This window comes from Tyto alba, unplaced genomic scaffold (assembly GCF_018691265.1).
Source record: "Tyto alba isolate M040663 unplaced genomic scaffold, T.alba_DEE_v4.0 Super-Scaffold_27, whole genome shotgun sequence".
NCBI lineage: Eukaryota > Metazoa > Chordata > Aves > Strigiformes > Tytonidae > Tyto > Tyto alba.
Genome location: NW_024881301.1, coordinates 16,699,540 through 16,716,480, shown reverse-complemented (window position 1 = coordinate 16,716,480; position 16,941 = coordinate 16,699,540). Strand labels below are relative to the sequence as shown.

The 16,941-nt window shown below is 41.8% G+C and overlaps 1 protein-coding gene across 3 annotated transcripts; it reads left to right on the top strand.

Annotated features, from left to right (window-relative positions):
• Window positions 1-2,068: 2,068 nt before the first annotated feature.
• On the top strand, window positions 2,069-9,589 carry DSEL (dermatan sulfate epimerase like). 3 transcript variants are annotated; one of them, XM_042798167.1, is made up of 2 exons: window positions 2,069-2,719; window positions 3,393-9,589. In XM_042798167.1, the coding sequence occupies exon 2, from the start codon at window positions 4,353-4,355 to the stop codon at window positions 8,001-8,003; it is 3,651 nt and encodes a 1,216-aa protein (XP_042654101.1). In that variant the 5' UTR covers window positions 2,069-2,719; window positions 3,393-4,352; the 3' UTR covers window positions 8,004-9,589. The 3 variants fall into 3 exon arrangements, with proteins under 3 accessions (XP_042654101.1, XP_042654100.1, XP_042654102.1); XM_042798166.1 differs by having other exon boundaries at window positions 3,389-9,589; XM_042798168.1 differs by lacking the exon at window positions 2,069-2,719 and adding an exon at window positions 2,947-2,966 and having other exon boundaries at window positions 3,389-9,589.
• Window positions 9,590-16,941: the final 7,352 nt, after the last annotated feature.

Below are 16,941 nucleotides of genomic sequence, written 5' to 3'. Positions count from 1 at the left end.
CCTTAATCCAACTCCTTTGAAGTTTGCTTCACTTAATTGTTTCTCCTGGATACCAGCTGAATCCATGAGGTTTTATTTTTCAGTTGTAGTATAGTAACTGTGGTTCTCTGCTGACTATTACAAATTACTCACTGAAAATAATTGAATACTAGTTCTACCATTATTGTTATTTTGGGGTGTTTTTTTTTTAAACAGAATTACTTGAAAATGGCAGAAAGTAAGTAGCCTTAGCTAGTTGAAATCGTATATGGTTAAAGATGCTCTTGCTTTGCAATTGGCTTAGCAGAAAATCAGCCTTAAGTATTCTGCCAGTGCATCTTTGATAGTGTGAAAGAGCTTCCACAGAAAAGAGAAATGCCTTACAAATGCCTTCACTGCCTTATAAATAAGATCTTGTCAAAATGGTATCATTTGTGAACATATGAGTGAGGTCAATAATTCATTTTCATGCTTCTCCACAAATACCACATTGCAGTTGAAAACTGTATATGTAATGATCTCAGCACAGGTCCCGAGGAGTGTGAAGGGCTCTTGGGAGAGCTTTACTCTCGTTTTTGACACAAGTCCTATGCATGTTCTGGTCATTCTGAATTGACTGACAATTTATTGGAGCAGTCATTCTCTGAGACTTCAGTATATTCCAGGATGGGCCAGAATTAGGAAAAACATAATGGGTACAATGCGGGGTAGAATGGGAATAGAGGGAAAAATATTTGGGAGGTTTTAATTTGTAGTGTATTCCATTCAGTTTCTACCGACTTAAAGAGGAATGTGGCCTCTGTTGTTGCTTTACATTTTCCTTCACTCTCCTCCTGTAATAACTTCCCCAGTAGCACAGAAAGGCAGAATTTTAACAGATTCAAGGTCAGGGAATTATGTGCTGATCTTTGGTCATTATGCAAATTTCTTTTGATGGGAAGATACGATCCAGGTGATAACCAGCATTTTTCCCTCTTAAACCAAGTCCATAGGGCACATCTGAAAGATTAGGAAGGTTCCAGACATAGTTCATCATTGATGGAAATTTGCATAATTTAATAATTTAATCCTTCTAAGGTGCTCTCCATAGCACAAAGAAACAGAATCAGTATCCATAATGTATGGCCTTTACATATTTATATATTCATTTCAAGATAGTTATACATTGAGTAGCATAAGAAATAATTAAATATGCAACTGTATTTCTAAGATATTGGGGGGAAAAAAAAAAGGAAAAAATAAAAGTTAAGAATATAGACTATGCCTGGGAAGAGGTGGTGACTTACACTATCAGAATGATTAAAACCCATGTCCTTTGAGGTACAGTGTATAAACGCAATAAATAGTAACACATATCCAAAATCTCAAACCTGTCCTTTTCCCAGAGTTCACTTACTACCAATAAATAATTTGGTATCACATCGGGCAGGTTACAAAATCAGGCTCTGAAAGTCATCACCGGCAATCCCAACTGTGATTCAGTACCGAGAACAGCATTATAAGTCTTGAATTTCGTGGGAGGACCACACGCAGCAGGCAGGCTAGCCAGCGTTTTCTACTGGGCCTTCACCGACGAGTTGGGGGGGGCAGAGGTTTTTACACCTCATTACGGTTTCATATCTTACTTCATAAAGCTGAATGAGAACCGCCTCAGTGCTGTGCCTAAAACAAAGTGCCTGCGCAGGGGGGCAGTTACAAAAAGCGGGGCTGCTCCAACAAGCAGATGCTGCGTACCCCCGTGGTTCCTCTGATAGGGGCACCGTTACGCATGTACTCCGCGCTTCCGAAGTTGTTGTCCAAAGGAGGGAGGGCTCCTGCCCCCCTGCCCAGCCCAGCCCTGCGCTATCCCGCTCTCCGACCGCCCTGCCGTTACCCCGGCGGGGGGACGCCGACCCCCTGCGGCAGCCCTTCTTCCCCGGAGCCCTCTCAACACCTGCCTGCCGCTCCCCGCACCGGGACCCGCTCCACCCCCCCCCCCGCCCCCCGGAGCCTGCCCCGCCGTCCCCCACCGCGGTCTCGGGGCAGCCGCCGCGGGAGCCGCCCGGGCTCCGCCTCCCCCCGCCGCCTCCGCCGCTCCCGGCCCCGGCCCTGCCCCCGGGCGCACCCGCTCCGCTCCGCTCCGCTCCGCCGGCAGCCCGCTGCCGAGGCGCAGGGGCGGCGGTGGCATCCGCCGCCAGGAGCGGGGCTGGGCTCGGCGATAGCAGCGGCTCCGGCTCACGCAGTCGCAGGGAAGAGGAGCGGCCGGGAGCGCCGGCGGGGCCGGGAGCCCGCCCGCCGCCGGAGCACGGCGCGGAGGATCGGCACATCCCTGTTCCGCCGGGGGCGGCTCTGCCAACCCCCCCCCCCCCCCCCCCCTCCTCTTCCCTCCCTCTCTCCCTCCCCGCCCCTCCGGAGCGACATCCGTGCGAGTTTGCTTCGCTGCCCGCGCCCGTCGCTGGGCGCCCGCCGCCGCATCTCCCCCCGCCATCAACTCTGGGGAGCCGCCGGCGGAGGGCACGGACCCGAACTTGCGGCCAGCCCGGCTGGAAAGTAGCGGCAACGCGGAAGGGGCCGGGGCCGGAGCCGAGCACAGCCCGGCCCGGCCCGGCCCGGCCGAGCGGGGCCGGCGCAGCCCCCCGCCACCCGCGCCCCCCGGCCGGGGGCTGGCCCCGCGCCCCGGGCCGCGCTGGCCGAGGCTGAGCGGCGCGGCCCCGCGGCAGCTGCCGCCCGCCTCGCCCCGACGCCCGCCGGACCCGCTGCGGTAAGACGGGGTTGCGCTCGGGAGCGAGGGGACGGAGGCTGCCGGCCGCGGCGGGGGGAGAGCGTGCGGGGCGCGCCCGCCGCCCAAACTTGTTCAAGTTGTGCGGCCCCGGGCGGCGGGAGGGGAGGGCGGCGGCGGCGGCGGCGGCGGGCGCCCTCTGCTGGCCGCGGGCGGTGCCGGGGGGCGTTGCGGGGGTGGGGTGGGGGATGTTGTTGGGGGCGATGCTGCCCGGGCGGCCCCGGGGTCGGTGAGTCTCGCCCGGTGCCCGGTGAGGCCTGCGTTCCGCCGCAGGGCCCCGCGCGGGGTTTGTCGATAGGCGTATTGCAAACATCGGAGCTGCGTTTAAGTTCGGTGGCGTGTTTCGGGTTTGTTTTCGTGGGTAGCTCCCGGTGGCGTAATGGGAAAACACGCCCTGAGGCCTCCTAGCCGCGCAGAAAAAGGTGAAATAAGGCGAGCTGAGCTAGCCAGTATGAATTTCTGTTTTGCCAGAGATAAATTTTGTGGAACTTCGAAAATGCTTCTTTAAAAAAAAAAAAAAAATCTGTAAAAACGAAAAGGTGTATTAACACATCTTTCCTAGAAAGTTATAAGTACTTTGTTGTCTTAAGTACTTTAAATATGTTCTGATACCTATACAGCTTCAGAGAACTTCTGTTTCTGTTTCCACAGAAAGAACCGACATGCAAAGAGAAAGGAAACCCGAAACCCCTCTTTCAACAAAAAAAGTGTTGGCTTTCTGCCTCTTTCACATGTTTTCCTTCTGCTTCATAATGGCAGGAGCAGGATTGTCTGAATGAAGCAAAATTTGGGCATTATTGGCTGAAGATAAGATGAAAGAAGACTTGAAAATATGTTGATACTCTATGACTCTTAATTCAGACACACCTTTCACATACGGCGGGGAATAAAAGCTAAAAGCATTGCAGTTCCATCAAAAGGAGCTGATGGAGGATCTATGCTGATTTTTTTTTTTTAATTTCTTTTTTCCTTCCCGTTCTCCCATGAGTCCCAAAAGAGAAAGATGGAAAGAGTGTGTATGGAAACTGAAATAAGGGGAAGGCTGAAGACAATAACTTCAGTTCTGGAGTCTGTTTTCCAAGTGCTGTAAATTCCTTTTCATCAAATGCAACACATTGTTTTGAATAAATTGTATCATTTTGTGATCAGTGGAGTTTTTGTCAGCTCTAGAAGTGGAATTTGACCCGATTGAAAGCTTTTTAAAAAAGTAAATGTATGACTCCAATTCCTTTTTTCAAGTCAAGTTTTTCAAGTTGCCAAGAGATAGTCTTTCAGTCTCTCACTGTGCATTGTCAGCCTGTGTTTTATATGCATAACTTGGAGGTTTTGCCTTTTCCCTAATTTTAGTATTTATGCTGTAGTGTGTTTGAGAAAAGTGTGAACAGACAAGGCACTGGAGTTTGAAGTTTTTGAGATCCTTATTATTTCAGTGTTGTAGCTCAGATTACGAGTAGTCTGAGTATCTGTTAGAATGCATAGTACATGCTAAGTCTTTTCTCCTAAAAATATGCCTTAAGATGTTCTGTTTTGTACTAACTGGATCAGAGTTTGATATCTGAACATTGTGTTTTGTTAGGAAATGCATGCCTGGGGAAGAAGAGCTGCCTAATGGATCATGGCTCTGATGTTCACGGGGCATACTTTATTTCTAGCACTAATGATGTTTGCTGTCTTCACTTTTGAAGAATCTGTAAGCAATTACTCTGATTGGGTGACTTTCATAGAAAATGTAAATCAATATGAAAAACAGCAACTTGAAGGTCTTAGTGCTGAGCAGAAGCTGAAAAAAACAGTTCTTCATCCAAGCTTGTATTTCGATGCTGAAGATGTCCAGGCACTGAGGCAGAAGGCTCATACAAGCCATTCCCATCTATTTAGAGCCATCAGAAGTGCGGTGATGGTTATGCTATCCAACCCATTATACTACCTACCTCCACCCAAGCATGTTGATTTTGCTGCAAAGTGGAATGAGATTTATGGTAACAATCTGCCACCTCTAGCATTTTATTGTTTGCTGTGCCCTGAAGATAAAGCTGCATTTGATTTTGCTCTAGAATATATGGATAGAATGGCTGGCTACAAAAACTGGTTGGTTGAGAATGCACCTGGAGATGAAGTGCCACTTGGTCACTCCCTAACAGGATTTGCCACTGCTTTTGACTTCATGTACAATTCACTGGAAAATGAGAGAAGGCAAAAGTATCTGGAGAAGATATGGTCTGTAAGCAAGGAAATGTACGAGTACTCAAAGGTTCGTTCCTGGGGGAAGCAGCTTCTCCATAATCACCAAGCAACCAATATGCTTGCTTTGCTTATCGGGGCTTTAGTTGCAGGAGTGGACAAAGGATCTCAGGCAAATATTTGGAAACACAGTGTTGTTGATGTGATGGAGAAAACAATGTTTTTGCTCAATCATATTGTAGATGGCTCTCTGGATGAGGGAGTAGCTTATGGGAGTTACACAGCCAAGTCAGTAACCCAGTATGTTTTCCTGGCCCAGCGCCACTTTGGTATTAACAACTTGGAGAATAACTGGCTCAAAATGCACTTTTGGTTTTACTATGCCACCCTATTACCAGGCTTTCAGAGGACTGTGGGTGTAGCAGATTCTAATTACAACTGGTTTTATGGCCCTGAGAGCCAACTAGTTTTCCTGGATAAGTTTGTCATGAAGAATGGAGCTGGCAACTGGCTGGCACAGCAAATTAGAAGGCACAGACCCAAGGATGGGCCAATGGTGCCGTCCACTGCACAGAGGTGGAGCACACTACACACTGAATTTATATGGTATGCTGCCGAAATCACTCCACAGCCACCTCCTGACTATGGTACTGCTAAAATGCATGTGTTTCCTAACTGGGGAGTTGTTACTTATGGGGCTGGATTGCCACACAGTCAGACAAACACCTTTGTGTCTTTTAAGTCTGGAAAACTTGGTGGACGTGCTGTCTACGATATCGTTCACTTTCAACCGTATGCCTGGATTGATGGGTGGAGAAGTTTCAATCCAGGACATGAACATCCTGATCAGAACTCTTTCACTTTTGCTCCAAATGGACAGGTGTTTGTATCTGAGGCTCTTTATGGACCTAAACTCAGCCACCTGAACAATGTCTTGGTCTTTGCTCCATCTCCTACAAGCCAGTGCAACCAGCCTTGGGAGGGACAGCTTGGTGAGTGTGCCCAGTGGCTGAAGTGGATTGGTGATGAGGTTGGAGACTCAACTGGAGAAATTGTAACAGCCTCCCAGGCTGGAGACATGATGTTTGTGAGTGGCGAGGCGGTATCTGCTTACACATCAGCAATGAAATTAAAAAGTGTGTATCGTGTTTTGCTGCTCTTAAATTCTCAGACATTGTTAGTAGTAGACCATATCGAGAAGGAGGAAGACTCTCCTGTTAATTCTGTCAGTGCCTTTTTTCATAATCTTGACATTGATTTTAAATACATACCTTACAAATTTAAGAACAAATACAACGGAGCTATGATGGATGTGTGGGATGCCCACTACAAGATGTTTTGGTTTGATCATCGTGGGAGTAGTCCTGTTGCTAGGATACAGGAGGCAGAACAAGCTGCTGAATTCAAAAAGCGATGGACTCAGTTTATAAATGTTACCTTTCCAATGAAAAACATGCTTACAAGGATTGTTTACCTTTTCTATGGCCCATATGTCAATGTTTCTAACTGTAGACTGATAGATAATGCAAAATCTGGATTTAAGATTTCCCTCAGTGTCAACAACACTGAAAATACCATCTCTGTTGTGACTGAATATCAGAATTTAAAGACAAGGTTGGATTACTTGGGCTTTGGTGGTTTTGCCAAAGTAGTTCATGAAAACAAAGTGACCAAGTTTGGTCTAGGTACTGAATCTGTGAAAAAACAGATAAAAAATAATAGAGTGATTTTCCCATTTGGATTCAAAGTGAACATAATTGCAGGGTTAATTTTGGGTATTAGTTTGGTCATACTGGCTTTTCAGTGGCGGTTTTACGTATCCTTTGGTAAAATGTTGCGTTGGATCCTGATACTGGTTGTCACTCTGTGGCTTATTGAATTGGTGGATGTGTGGAGCATGTGTACTCAGCCCATCTGTGCAAAGTGGAGCAGTGACATGACAAGGCTAGAACATGATAAAGACAATAAAGCCAAAGAATTAGAAGGAAACCCATTTGTTTTGCCAGATGTTATCATTACTTCGCTTCCCGCTTCTGGTGCAGAAATTTTAAAACAGCTGTTTTTCAATAGCAGTGACTTCTTATACATCAGGATACCTACCCCCTATCTCGAAATTCCTGAGACAGAATATGAGATTGATTCCTTTGTAGATCCATGTGAATGGAAGGTTTCTGATGTCCAGAATGGTCACTTTCGTCTTATCCAAGGGTGGCTCCAGTCTCTAGTTCGAGGCACAAAGTTACATTTACAAAACATTCATTTATATGAAGCCAGCAGAAGTAAAATAGCTCAGCATTCTTCCATAAGCAAAGACAAAAAGAAAAGATCCAAAAAGAGAGAATCTCTGTCAGAGCAAAGAAGCAGGGCAAGAGTGAGTCAAGATAAAGACGCTGAATATATTAGGGAACTGAGAAGACATCTCATCTATTATCCTAATGCACGGCCTGTGCTTACTTTCAGTAGTGGGAGCTGGACATTAAAGCTTCCCTTCTTTCAGGAAATCCTAGGACCATCAATGAGAGCGTTATATGTAGTGAGGGACCCACGGGCGTGGATCTATTCAATGTTGTACAAAAATAAGCCAAGCCTTTACTCCTTGAAAAATGTTCCACAACACTTGGCTGCAATGTTTAAGGGGGAAAATGGTAAAGGAAAATGTAGTTTAAATGAAGGTTATGCCTTTGAATATGAATCATTAAGAAAAGAACTTTCAAATTCTAAGTCAAATGCTGTTTCTGTGTTGTCCTATTTATGGCTAGCAAACACAGCAGCAGCGCTGAGAATAAATAGGGACTTGCTTCCAACAAATTATCAGCTGGTCAAGTTTGAAGATATTGTGAGCTTTCCTCAGAAGACAGCTGAAACAATTTTTGCTTTTCTTGGTATTCCTCTTCCTCCTGCTAGCTTAAACCAAATATTATTTGCCACCTCCACCAGTCTTTTCTATCTTCCTTATGAAGGGGAAATTTCACCAAGTAGCATTCATGCCTGGAAGCAAAACATGCCCAATGAAGAGATTAGACGGATTGAAGATATCTGTTGTTCTCTAATGGACCACTTAGGATACCCAAAGTTTATGGAATAAATGCTGCCGGTCAGCAGAAATTTGCACTACTGATCTCTGACTCCCAATTTGTGGATAAATATTAGAGAAGTTTGTTTATTCTTGTAAAATGTGTACAGTCTGCTACTTCCAGAGAGATTATTTTAAGAAAAAAAGATGTTCCTGCAACTGTGAGTTTGGTTTGGTTTGTTTTTAAAAAAACCCACCTTTTAACTACTTTTGCTGCCTTTGAAAAAAAGCTGTGTGAACCTTTGTAGAACTACCAGCTGGGGACTCTATAGCTCAGGGGATTAGTAATAGAATATGGAGCTTTTCACCTCCAGCTCACCAATTTGACTCCAGCCCAAGTGGTTAGTACCTGAAAGTACTTACCATCTGTTGATTGTATGACAGCCTATATGAAATTAAACTGGTTAAACTGGCCCAGTTCCCAGTGGTGTAATTAGCCCCCTTGGACAGGTTTACTGGTACATTCTGTCTGTGTCCCACTGGTCCCTACAGTGGTGCAAAATAAACGGAGATTTAAGGCTGTTCAGCATCCCTTCAGCAGGAGGAAACAGAACATTTGAGCGAATCTAGTTCCTTATTTACAGTCTCTGCAGACAGGCCCGGAACTGGAATGGACATGGATATTGAATATCATTATAGGATACGGTTCCTTCAGCTCAGAAATGTGGCACTGAAATTGGTTTTTGTGCTTTGATGAATTAGAAGACTTAATTCTCCGTGTCTGACAGTGTGGTACCCTTTGTGAGTCTGAAGTAAGCTATCCAGAAAGAAAGAAATGGGACAAAATCTAAGAAACCATCAGGATCTCCCAAATGAGCAGTTACATTTGGAGAAGATTTTGTATAGCTTTGACCCACCTCAACCTAACTTAATTTTGAAGGCTGTTAACATCTTGGCTCCTTGCACTGCTTTATCCTGTACCTCTCATCTAAGAGGTTCTGCAAGGATTTTCCCTTTTTGAGTGAGACTCTTCCGTCCTTCTTTGTTGTAACACATTTCTCTGCTGATTCTTGTGCATAATTTCACTGAGACCATTGCAATTTTTTTTATGTCATTGTCAATGGATTATTATTGGTATCTGCATAAAATGGCAATCTGAGATTTAGACGATCTTAAATAAATCTCCAGGCCTGCATTGCTGAGGGATGTTTTGCTTTTCTGCATAATACATTTCTGCAGGACAACCATTGCTAACCTCACGCCTCCTTTCAGAGAGGGGAGAAATCTGAAAATCACTCGTCCCTCAGCCACCTCACATTTGAGTGATGTTTCCCTGCAGTAAACTATTTCCAAAGTTGTCTGATTTTTATCATGATTGGTGTTTCTTTAACATAGTGCTGTAATATGATGTTGGCTTGGAAACAGATAGGTTTGGTAGGATAGATGTGTCTTTGTCACACCTTATTTTATTCTTGGGTCACACTCTTTGTTTGCGCATGCCCATTAAGTAAAAATTATCATTTCCCAATTTAACTTGCTCAGCATTCTTTGGAAATGCATGCATATTGTAAATGTCTGCAGATGTGTAAATCAGATCACAAAGAGACATCTGTTTCCTTTACCATCTGTTTTTTATTACAAATGGAATTGTCTTGAAATATGCTTCAGTTGGTTTGTGGGAGTTGGGATCAGACTTTTGGCTTATTATATTGAAATATGCGTGTAATTACTGTTTATTTGGGTGGCAAGCATTAGACAATGTCAAAAGTGCAGTGAATTTTTTCATATAGGTTACAGGTACCCTTGCTGATTTTTAATATAAAGGAGTTCTTGCCTTTCCTTCCAATCTTACTATTATGTCCCTATCTTACTCTGCTGTCTTGTCCATCCCATATGTACATTTCATATCCTTTGGAGCAGCTTGTGATATCTCATTATGACCTAGATAAATGTAGCTCTTTCTCAACCAGTCATTAATATGTCAAAATAGGCCTCTAGCACAATAAAGCTACTGATACTTTTCAGTCTCACTAACCATAACTTAGTTGTCATTTACTAGCAGTAGTTGTTTTTTCCCCCTTCAGTCTGAGGTTTCATCCCTGGCTAGGTGTAATGCCATGTTAAAGGCAATATAAAGAAGTTAATATACACTGACATGTTAGTGAAACTTTGGTTTCCGAGCATCATTCTCTCAAATTGGCTTCTCTCTGAAGCCATTTTTGATTGTATGTTAAAAAAAGTATTGATGTCTGCACAGTCTGTACTTGACAGAATAAATTTCAACATTTGCCTTCTGTTTCCAGGATTTACACTCTACAAACAGAACAAATAAAAAGGCTTTTCTCTGTCAGATGTTTTAGGGCAGCTGAAGGTAAGAATTCAGACTGACTGTGCATTTGTGGAAGTAGAAAGGGATCTTTAAATTCCTTCCTGAAAATGCCATATGGAATAGCACAATAGCCTAGAAACCAACTTTTTGTTTGTTTTTGAGGAGTCAATGTTGACAGAATCATCTGTCGGGAGTGTCAGTTGTGCTGCTTTTGGAATACAAGTTATCCAATGCACTTATGTTCATAATAGCATCATTGCTGTAGCTAATTATATGCAAGATTTAGGAGGTATTTCTCTTCTGTACTGTACTTTCCCAGTTCAAAGAATCCATAATCTGTTATTGAAAATTTATTGCATCATGTGTTCCTTATACAGATGTAAAAAGGTAGAAGAGAACTTTGTTCTTTGTTTTTAGAACCTGTGAGGGCAAATGCATTATAAGCATTATGCCAACAATATGTAAAATGAAAAGCAGTGTCTTTGAAAACAACAGAGTAAGAATGCCTAAGGTATGGCCAGTCTCCAGTTTTCAAGCAAAGAATTGTTTTGTTGAGTTTTAGATGGTAAGTCACATAACCACTTGACCAAATTTAGTACCAGACAGGAGGTATCTCAGCAATGGAGCTGAATGACTTTGTGCTGAGATTGTGTCTTACTGTGTGAATAGCAACCCAAGACACAGCAGAAAGCTGAATGAACATGCATATGGTTGACAAGAATGCCCACAAAAAGATGCAGATCTGGGACTCTGCAGAATAATTTTCAGTGGCACCATCCATAAAATAACAGTTGTGGTATGGAGATACAGGAATACTCTGGAATAAAAAATAAAAATAAAAAACAGATTTCCTTTTCTCTATTAAAGGATAAATTCCAATTTTATGTCTGTGCTGATCTTAAGTCAAATTGGTCATTAAATAGACCTTTTCTTTCTTATGCAAGTGTTTCCATTGAGTCAAGTGTGGCTCCATTTAAGACTCAGTAAAATTTGAGAACTGTTAGACCCTTTTGAAAAGCATGTCTGTTTAGGTACATTGTATTGAAAAATGTTCTGGCACTTTCAGTTACATTTTCATAAAGATGCTCATGAAAACTAGTCTCAGTACTTTATCTTAACTTTGTTTCCTTTTTCTCCCTGTGTTAACTGTTGATAATTACTTGTACTATTTTGTAGTTTAAACTGTCCAGTTATGAGACAGCTAAGATTTTGAAATATTTTAAAAAGGCAGGCTTTATTTACATGCTTTTATCTCTGAATCATATTTGGAAGCCTAAGAAAAATAAATGCCAAGGAAAACATTTCAGTTATTTACTTCGTAACTAGGTGACACTGGCCCTGAGGAGATGCTCATGCGTCTTGGCATTCAGAGTTCTATCAAATCGCATGAATCTGTAGTCTGAGCATGCCTAAATGGCTCTATTGCTCCCAGTAGACTTTTTCCAAGACCGACGCCTGTGGAAATGAGCCTTGGTATCATGGTCAGATTGGTTCCTTTCACCCTCTTATCACGCAGTTGCCATGCAGTCCTCATCAGATTTATGTTTGAACAGTTATTTTGCCAGATCCAGAGTTTAATTTCTGTACAAGATCCTCAGTTTTATGTAAGATATATAGCACAACTCATTTGACAGTGTAATAGCATTTTGATATTGTTAGAATACAAAGCAAACAAAAACTGCACTTCAGGTTTTATAAAGTTATTGGTAGCTGATGTATAAAGCTGCTGTCATGGTTGAGATTTTTTTAACCATAAAAACAGTTTCACTTGCTGTTGAAACATAATGATGTGGCTGCTAGTGGAGTCCTGGCTCTGCCTGACAATCAATTATTTTGATTATTAGTCTTAAAGACACTGTTCATTTGATGAATATGAACATACAGAATCTGGAATATAATACTGCATTTGCTGAAAGCATTTGAAGTGCACAGTTCAAGATTAAGGGTAAAAATATATTAACTTAATATTTCTGTAAGTTACAAAAATTAGCACCTTTGCGACTGGCCCATATGTTGGGTTCCATATGTTGAAATATTTTATAGTTAGAAACTGATATTTGTTTAAGTGACTTAGAAGTAATTTATCAAAATTATTTCTTGTTAATCACATATAAAATTATTTTCTTCAAGAGAATAAATACTGGATATTAACACTTCTATGAGCAGGGCAGCATAAGCTTTGCTTCCTTTCTCTGGACTCCCTTTTAGCTTTGGTTCAGACTAAGACCTTTGTTTAAATCTCATCATGAATGGGCCATTTTCCACATGAGGAGTTTGTTTAGAGACTTTTATAGTCTCAAATTCCATTTCATTGCATTTTCAGTGTGAAATATCATGGACTATGAGTCATGGATCAAATCACTAAATTGTGATCTGTTCGAAATTGGGCCATAAGTGGAATGATGCCTTGCTGACCTCAGTGAATGTAGTCCCATTGACTTCAACAGGGCCAAAGTACTATCATCAAACTATTGTCATCTACTTAGCCTGAATATTCCAAAACAACAGAAATGACAGGAAGTAAATACCTCAAATGATCATGAAAGATTACTAGTTTTATTTGATGAAAAAAGGAAATGTATTTTAATAATGTAAAAAATACAAATTGCTCTGGAACCCTAATAAAAGCTACATGGAGGCTGGCTGATAAATTTATAAACTCATAAAAGAAGATACTGAAGCAAACAGATATTCAAAATAATGTACAAAGCACAGTTTCAGATGTCAGGACTTTGATTTTCTCTACTGAGGAGAAATTTGCTGATATGTGATCTACACTTCTCATAATGGATGAGTGGATAACCTTGTGCTGTCTCAGAAAATACTTAATAATGGGAAAGTGCTGTTTCACATTATCAAAATGATACTGTTTAAAATTAAACTATACATCTTTTGAGCTGACAATATGCTGTTATATGTGATGTAGGAGAACAAAGATAGTCTGATTTCATTCACACCTGTCTAACAGAATAATTTCTGAAAGGTTCTTCATTTATGCTGGTATAAACTCAACATTTAATTTACTGTCTTTACTGAGAAAGATATTGTGGTATTTAAGAACAGGACATGAATTAATCTCTCTCACATTAGGTAATTTAACTTTCACACCTAAATAAGGAACATTGTCACTAAAATCAATGGAAGTGAGTGTCACCTTCAGAGGTAAATCAGACACTGCTTATGTCTTTGTAAATCCTCAGAAGCAAAGGGTGCTTAAACTTACTTTAGATGCTGTGCTGGGTTTCTGTGGCAGGGTTTTTTGGTAGCAGGGGAGGGGGCTACAGTGGTGGCTTCTGTGAGAAGCTTCTCGAAGCTCCCCTGGCTCCAAGTCAGACCTGCCTCTGGACCAGGCCGAGCCAATTATCAGTGGTGGCTGTGCCTCTGCGATAACATATTTAAGAAGGGGAACCTGGGAGGAGGATTGGGGGTTGTGATGAGGAGTTACGAGAAGGATACCTATGCGAACACTGAGGTCCATGGAAGGAGAACAAAGGGAGGGAGGTGCGTCAGAGTAGAGACCCCCTGTATCCCATGATGAGATGGCAGGGCCGCTCCCCCGCCACCCGTGGAGGTCCATGGTGGACCTGAAGTCTTTGGAGGAGCCCACACCAGGACAGGCATCTGTGCTTAAAGGAGGCTGGGACTCTGAGGGGAGAAGCGGCTCCTCTGTTGTGGTTTGGCACTGGGAGGACTGCAACACACAGGGCTGACCCAGGCCAAGGCAGCATGGGAATAGCTGTGGCCTGTGGGGAGGACTCATGCCAGAGAAGGTTCATGGAGGACTGTTTCCAGTGAGAGGGGAGCCATGTGGAGCAGGGGAGGAGTGTGCGGCATTCATCCCCACTCCCGAGCAGGAAGGAGCAGCAAGCTGACTGTAACCCCCATCCCCTGCCCCCTGCGCTGCTGGGGGAGGAGGTAAAGAGAGAGTGGGGGCAGAGCTGAGCCTGGGAAGAAGGGAGGGGGGGGAGGTGTTTTTGGAAGTGGCATTGCTTCTCACTGTCCTACCTTGTCTGTTAAGTGTTGGTTTTGTTAGTGTTTGATTTAAAGTGATGTTATTTTTCTTCCCCTAATGAATCTGTCTTTTGCCGATGACAATAATGGGTGAACCACCCCTCCCTGTTCTTACCTTAATTCCTGAGCCTTTTATTTTATTTTCTCCTTCCCATTCCTAAGGGGGAAGGGGTGAGTGAGAAGCTACGTGAGCAGATGCATGGTGCTCAGTTGCCCTCTGGACTCAAACCATTACAGATGCCCCACTGAAAGGCTTCAAAGGAAGTGGGGTGAATTTGGCTTTAAATGTGTATGATCTTACATCTAAGTAGATTTCTGTATCTGAGCAGTTCTAATTCATACACTCTCCGGAAAAGTATATTATGGAACATCTTGCATACAATAAAACTAATGTTAGTAAAATAATGCTTTTGTGTCATCTTTTTTTTTTTTTTTTTTTTTTTTTTAATTTCACCATTTAGGATATTACAAAACTTTGTGATGTGCTCAAGTGTATATATTTATATTTTTAAAATATTGCTATTTTTGTTTGCTTAGAATATGGGAGCCACTTATCTTTCAGTAAGTAATGATGGCAAGACCTGATTCTGTTTGCCTTTGGATGCATAGTAAGTATGTTTGGTGTTAAATAAAAGACCACAAAATAGCTATATTCCTAAAACAAAGAAGGTGATTTCCTGCTCAGTCCTTGGGAACCGGACAATGCGTGCAATTCATAATTTCGAAGTCTGTTAGTCTATAAGTACTGTAGCTATATGCAAACTGTATATTTAGAATAGTACCTCTTCTAAATCCTGAAGTATACCCAGGAAATTTTTAGAGACTGATATTTGGCCCAGAGATCATTCTAACAATTTAACAGTGTAGGTAAGCAGGTTTCAGCAGCCATTAATGTTCTCTTGTGTGTTTAATTAAAAAAAAACAAACAAACAAAAAAAAACACAAACAAACAAAAAAACCCATAATCAAGTTAACTGGAATAATTGTAGCCCTCTGGACCTCTCTTACTGAATGTGGGCTTGCACAAGCAGTATCTACCAGATATAGAGGCACAGGTAGTTCAGCATCCTTATTGCTGCAGAGGTCTGTAACCCACTGCAGGTGCATCTGAGCTGCAACTAGTTTCTTGCAGCAGATTTTTGCAGGTTTAACTAACTTGATTTTTTTTTTTTTTATTCATTTAGGTAAGCAGAAGGTGCCCAGGATATACCTTAAACATAGGAGCAAGAATAAGACCTGATTCTGTCTCTACTGTGAACTTCAGCATGTTGTAAAGCAAAAGTTTGCATGTTTTTAAGTCTTGATGATGTTATATTTAGCTATGAAATAGTTTTAATGTTTTTTCTGGGAGGTGTTAGCTTTATGTGTTAGTGTCTGCTGAATTACTTTGCAGTTGGTGGGTGGTACATGCTTACCCTTTTTAGTTCATCCTAGGTCTTGTCACTGTACTTTCAAAAGTAATTTACTTTTCTTTAAGCTACTGAATCGTGAACGTAACTTTGATTTTTGGGTGAGTTACATGGAAAATTCCTGTTAGGATAGGAGCAACAAGGTGTGTTGTAAACAAATGTTGCTGTCTATTGCAAATTCTTTGACAATATTTGTCTCCAGCTATTTTCTGAAAGGTTGTTCAAAGTAAATAAATGCAATAAACAAAACTCATAGGAAACTAATACTGAGAACATGATAAAAGGCAGGCTGTCAGAGATAATAAATGCACACTCGTTTTTGTGAAAACCATTAATATTTTCACTCTTAATTGCTTTTCTAAGAGAGGAGTTGCTTACATTTTCTTTGGGGTTTTTTTAGATGTTTTTGTGTTTCCATTCTACAGCTTGTCTAGAAATAGATTTTATCCTATGCTTTCTGAATCTTAGTTTGAAATGTTAATTTTGTTACATTTTCTTGAACCTTCTGTTGTGTTTCAGGATGTTTCAGTCTATTCTTTTCACAAATTACATCATACAGTTGCTATTTGATTTCAAGAAACATAATCTTGGACCCGGCGAGGACTTGATAGGTACACAGAAATGAACTGAGAAACAGGAGAAACAGAACATTATGCTGCTGAAGAGAATAGACTTGCAAGCTTTAGGTCTTAATGAGCTGCCATATCATGCACTATGAATTCCTGAATAATAGACATTATTATTCACTTTAACTGATCATCTGAACATCGTTTGCTTCAAATTATCGTAAGAGAACTGGCAGAAAGATAAGTAAAAGGAACTTTTTGGGGATGTATTTAGTTTTATTTTTTTTTATCTTCAGTGCTATTCTTTCGTACTCTCAAGCTGTGTTAATTTGTGACTAGGTGACTATTACCCAGTGTATCTCTATAAGAACATTGTTGGCACCAAAGGATGCTTTTCAATGAGAGGGTGCAGCTTTACCTGCTGGGTATAGATTCAATATTGATGGTTTCTCAACTGCCAGCATTCTTTGGCGATGCATTTGAAAGAAAAGTTGACCTCTGCAATAAAGAATTGTTTCATGTTAAAGAATGGACAGCACTGTTGCTGAACAAAATAGAGGTGATGTGGAAACATGCATATTATAAACAGTCAGAATACTATCAGTCATGATTAAGCCAGTCTCATAATCAGATTTTTAAAAGTATGGGTGTAGCTCTCATACATTACTCAGCCTAATTACTGACCTCATGACCCT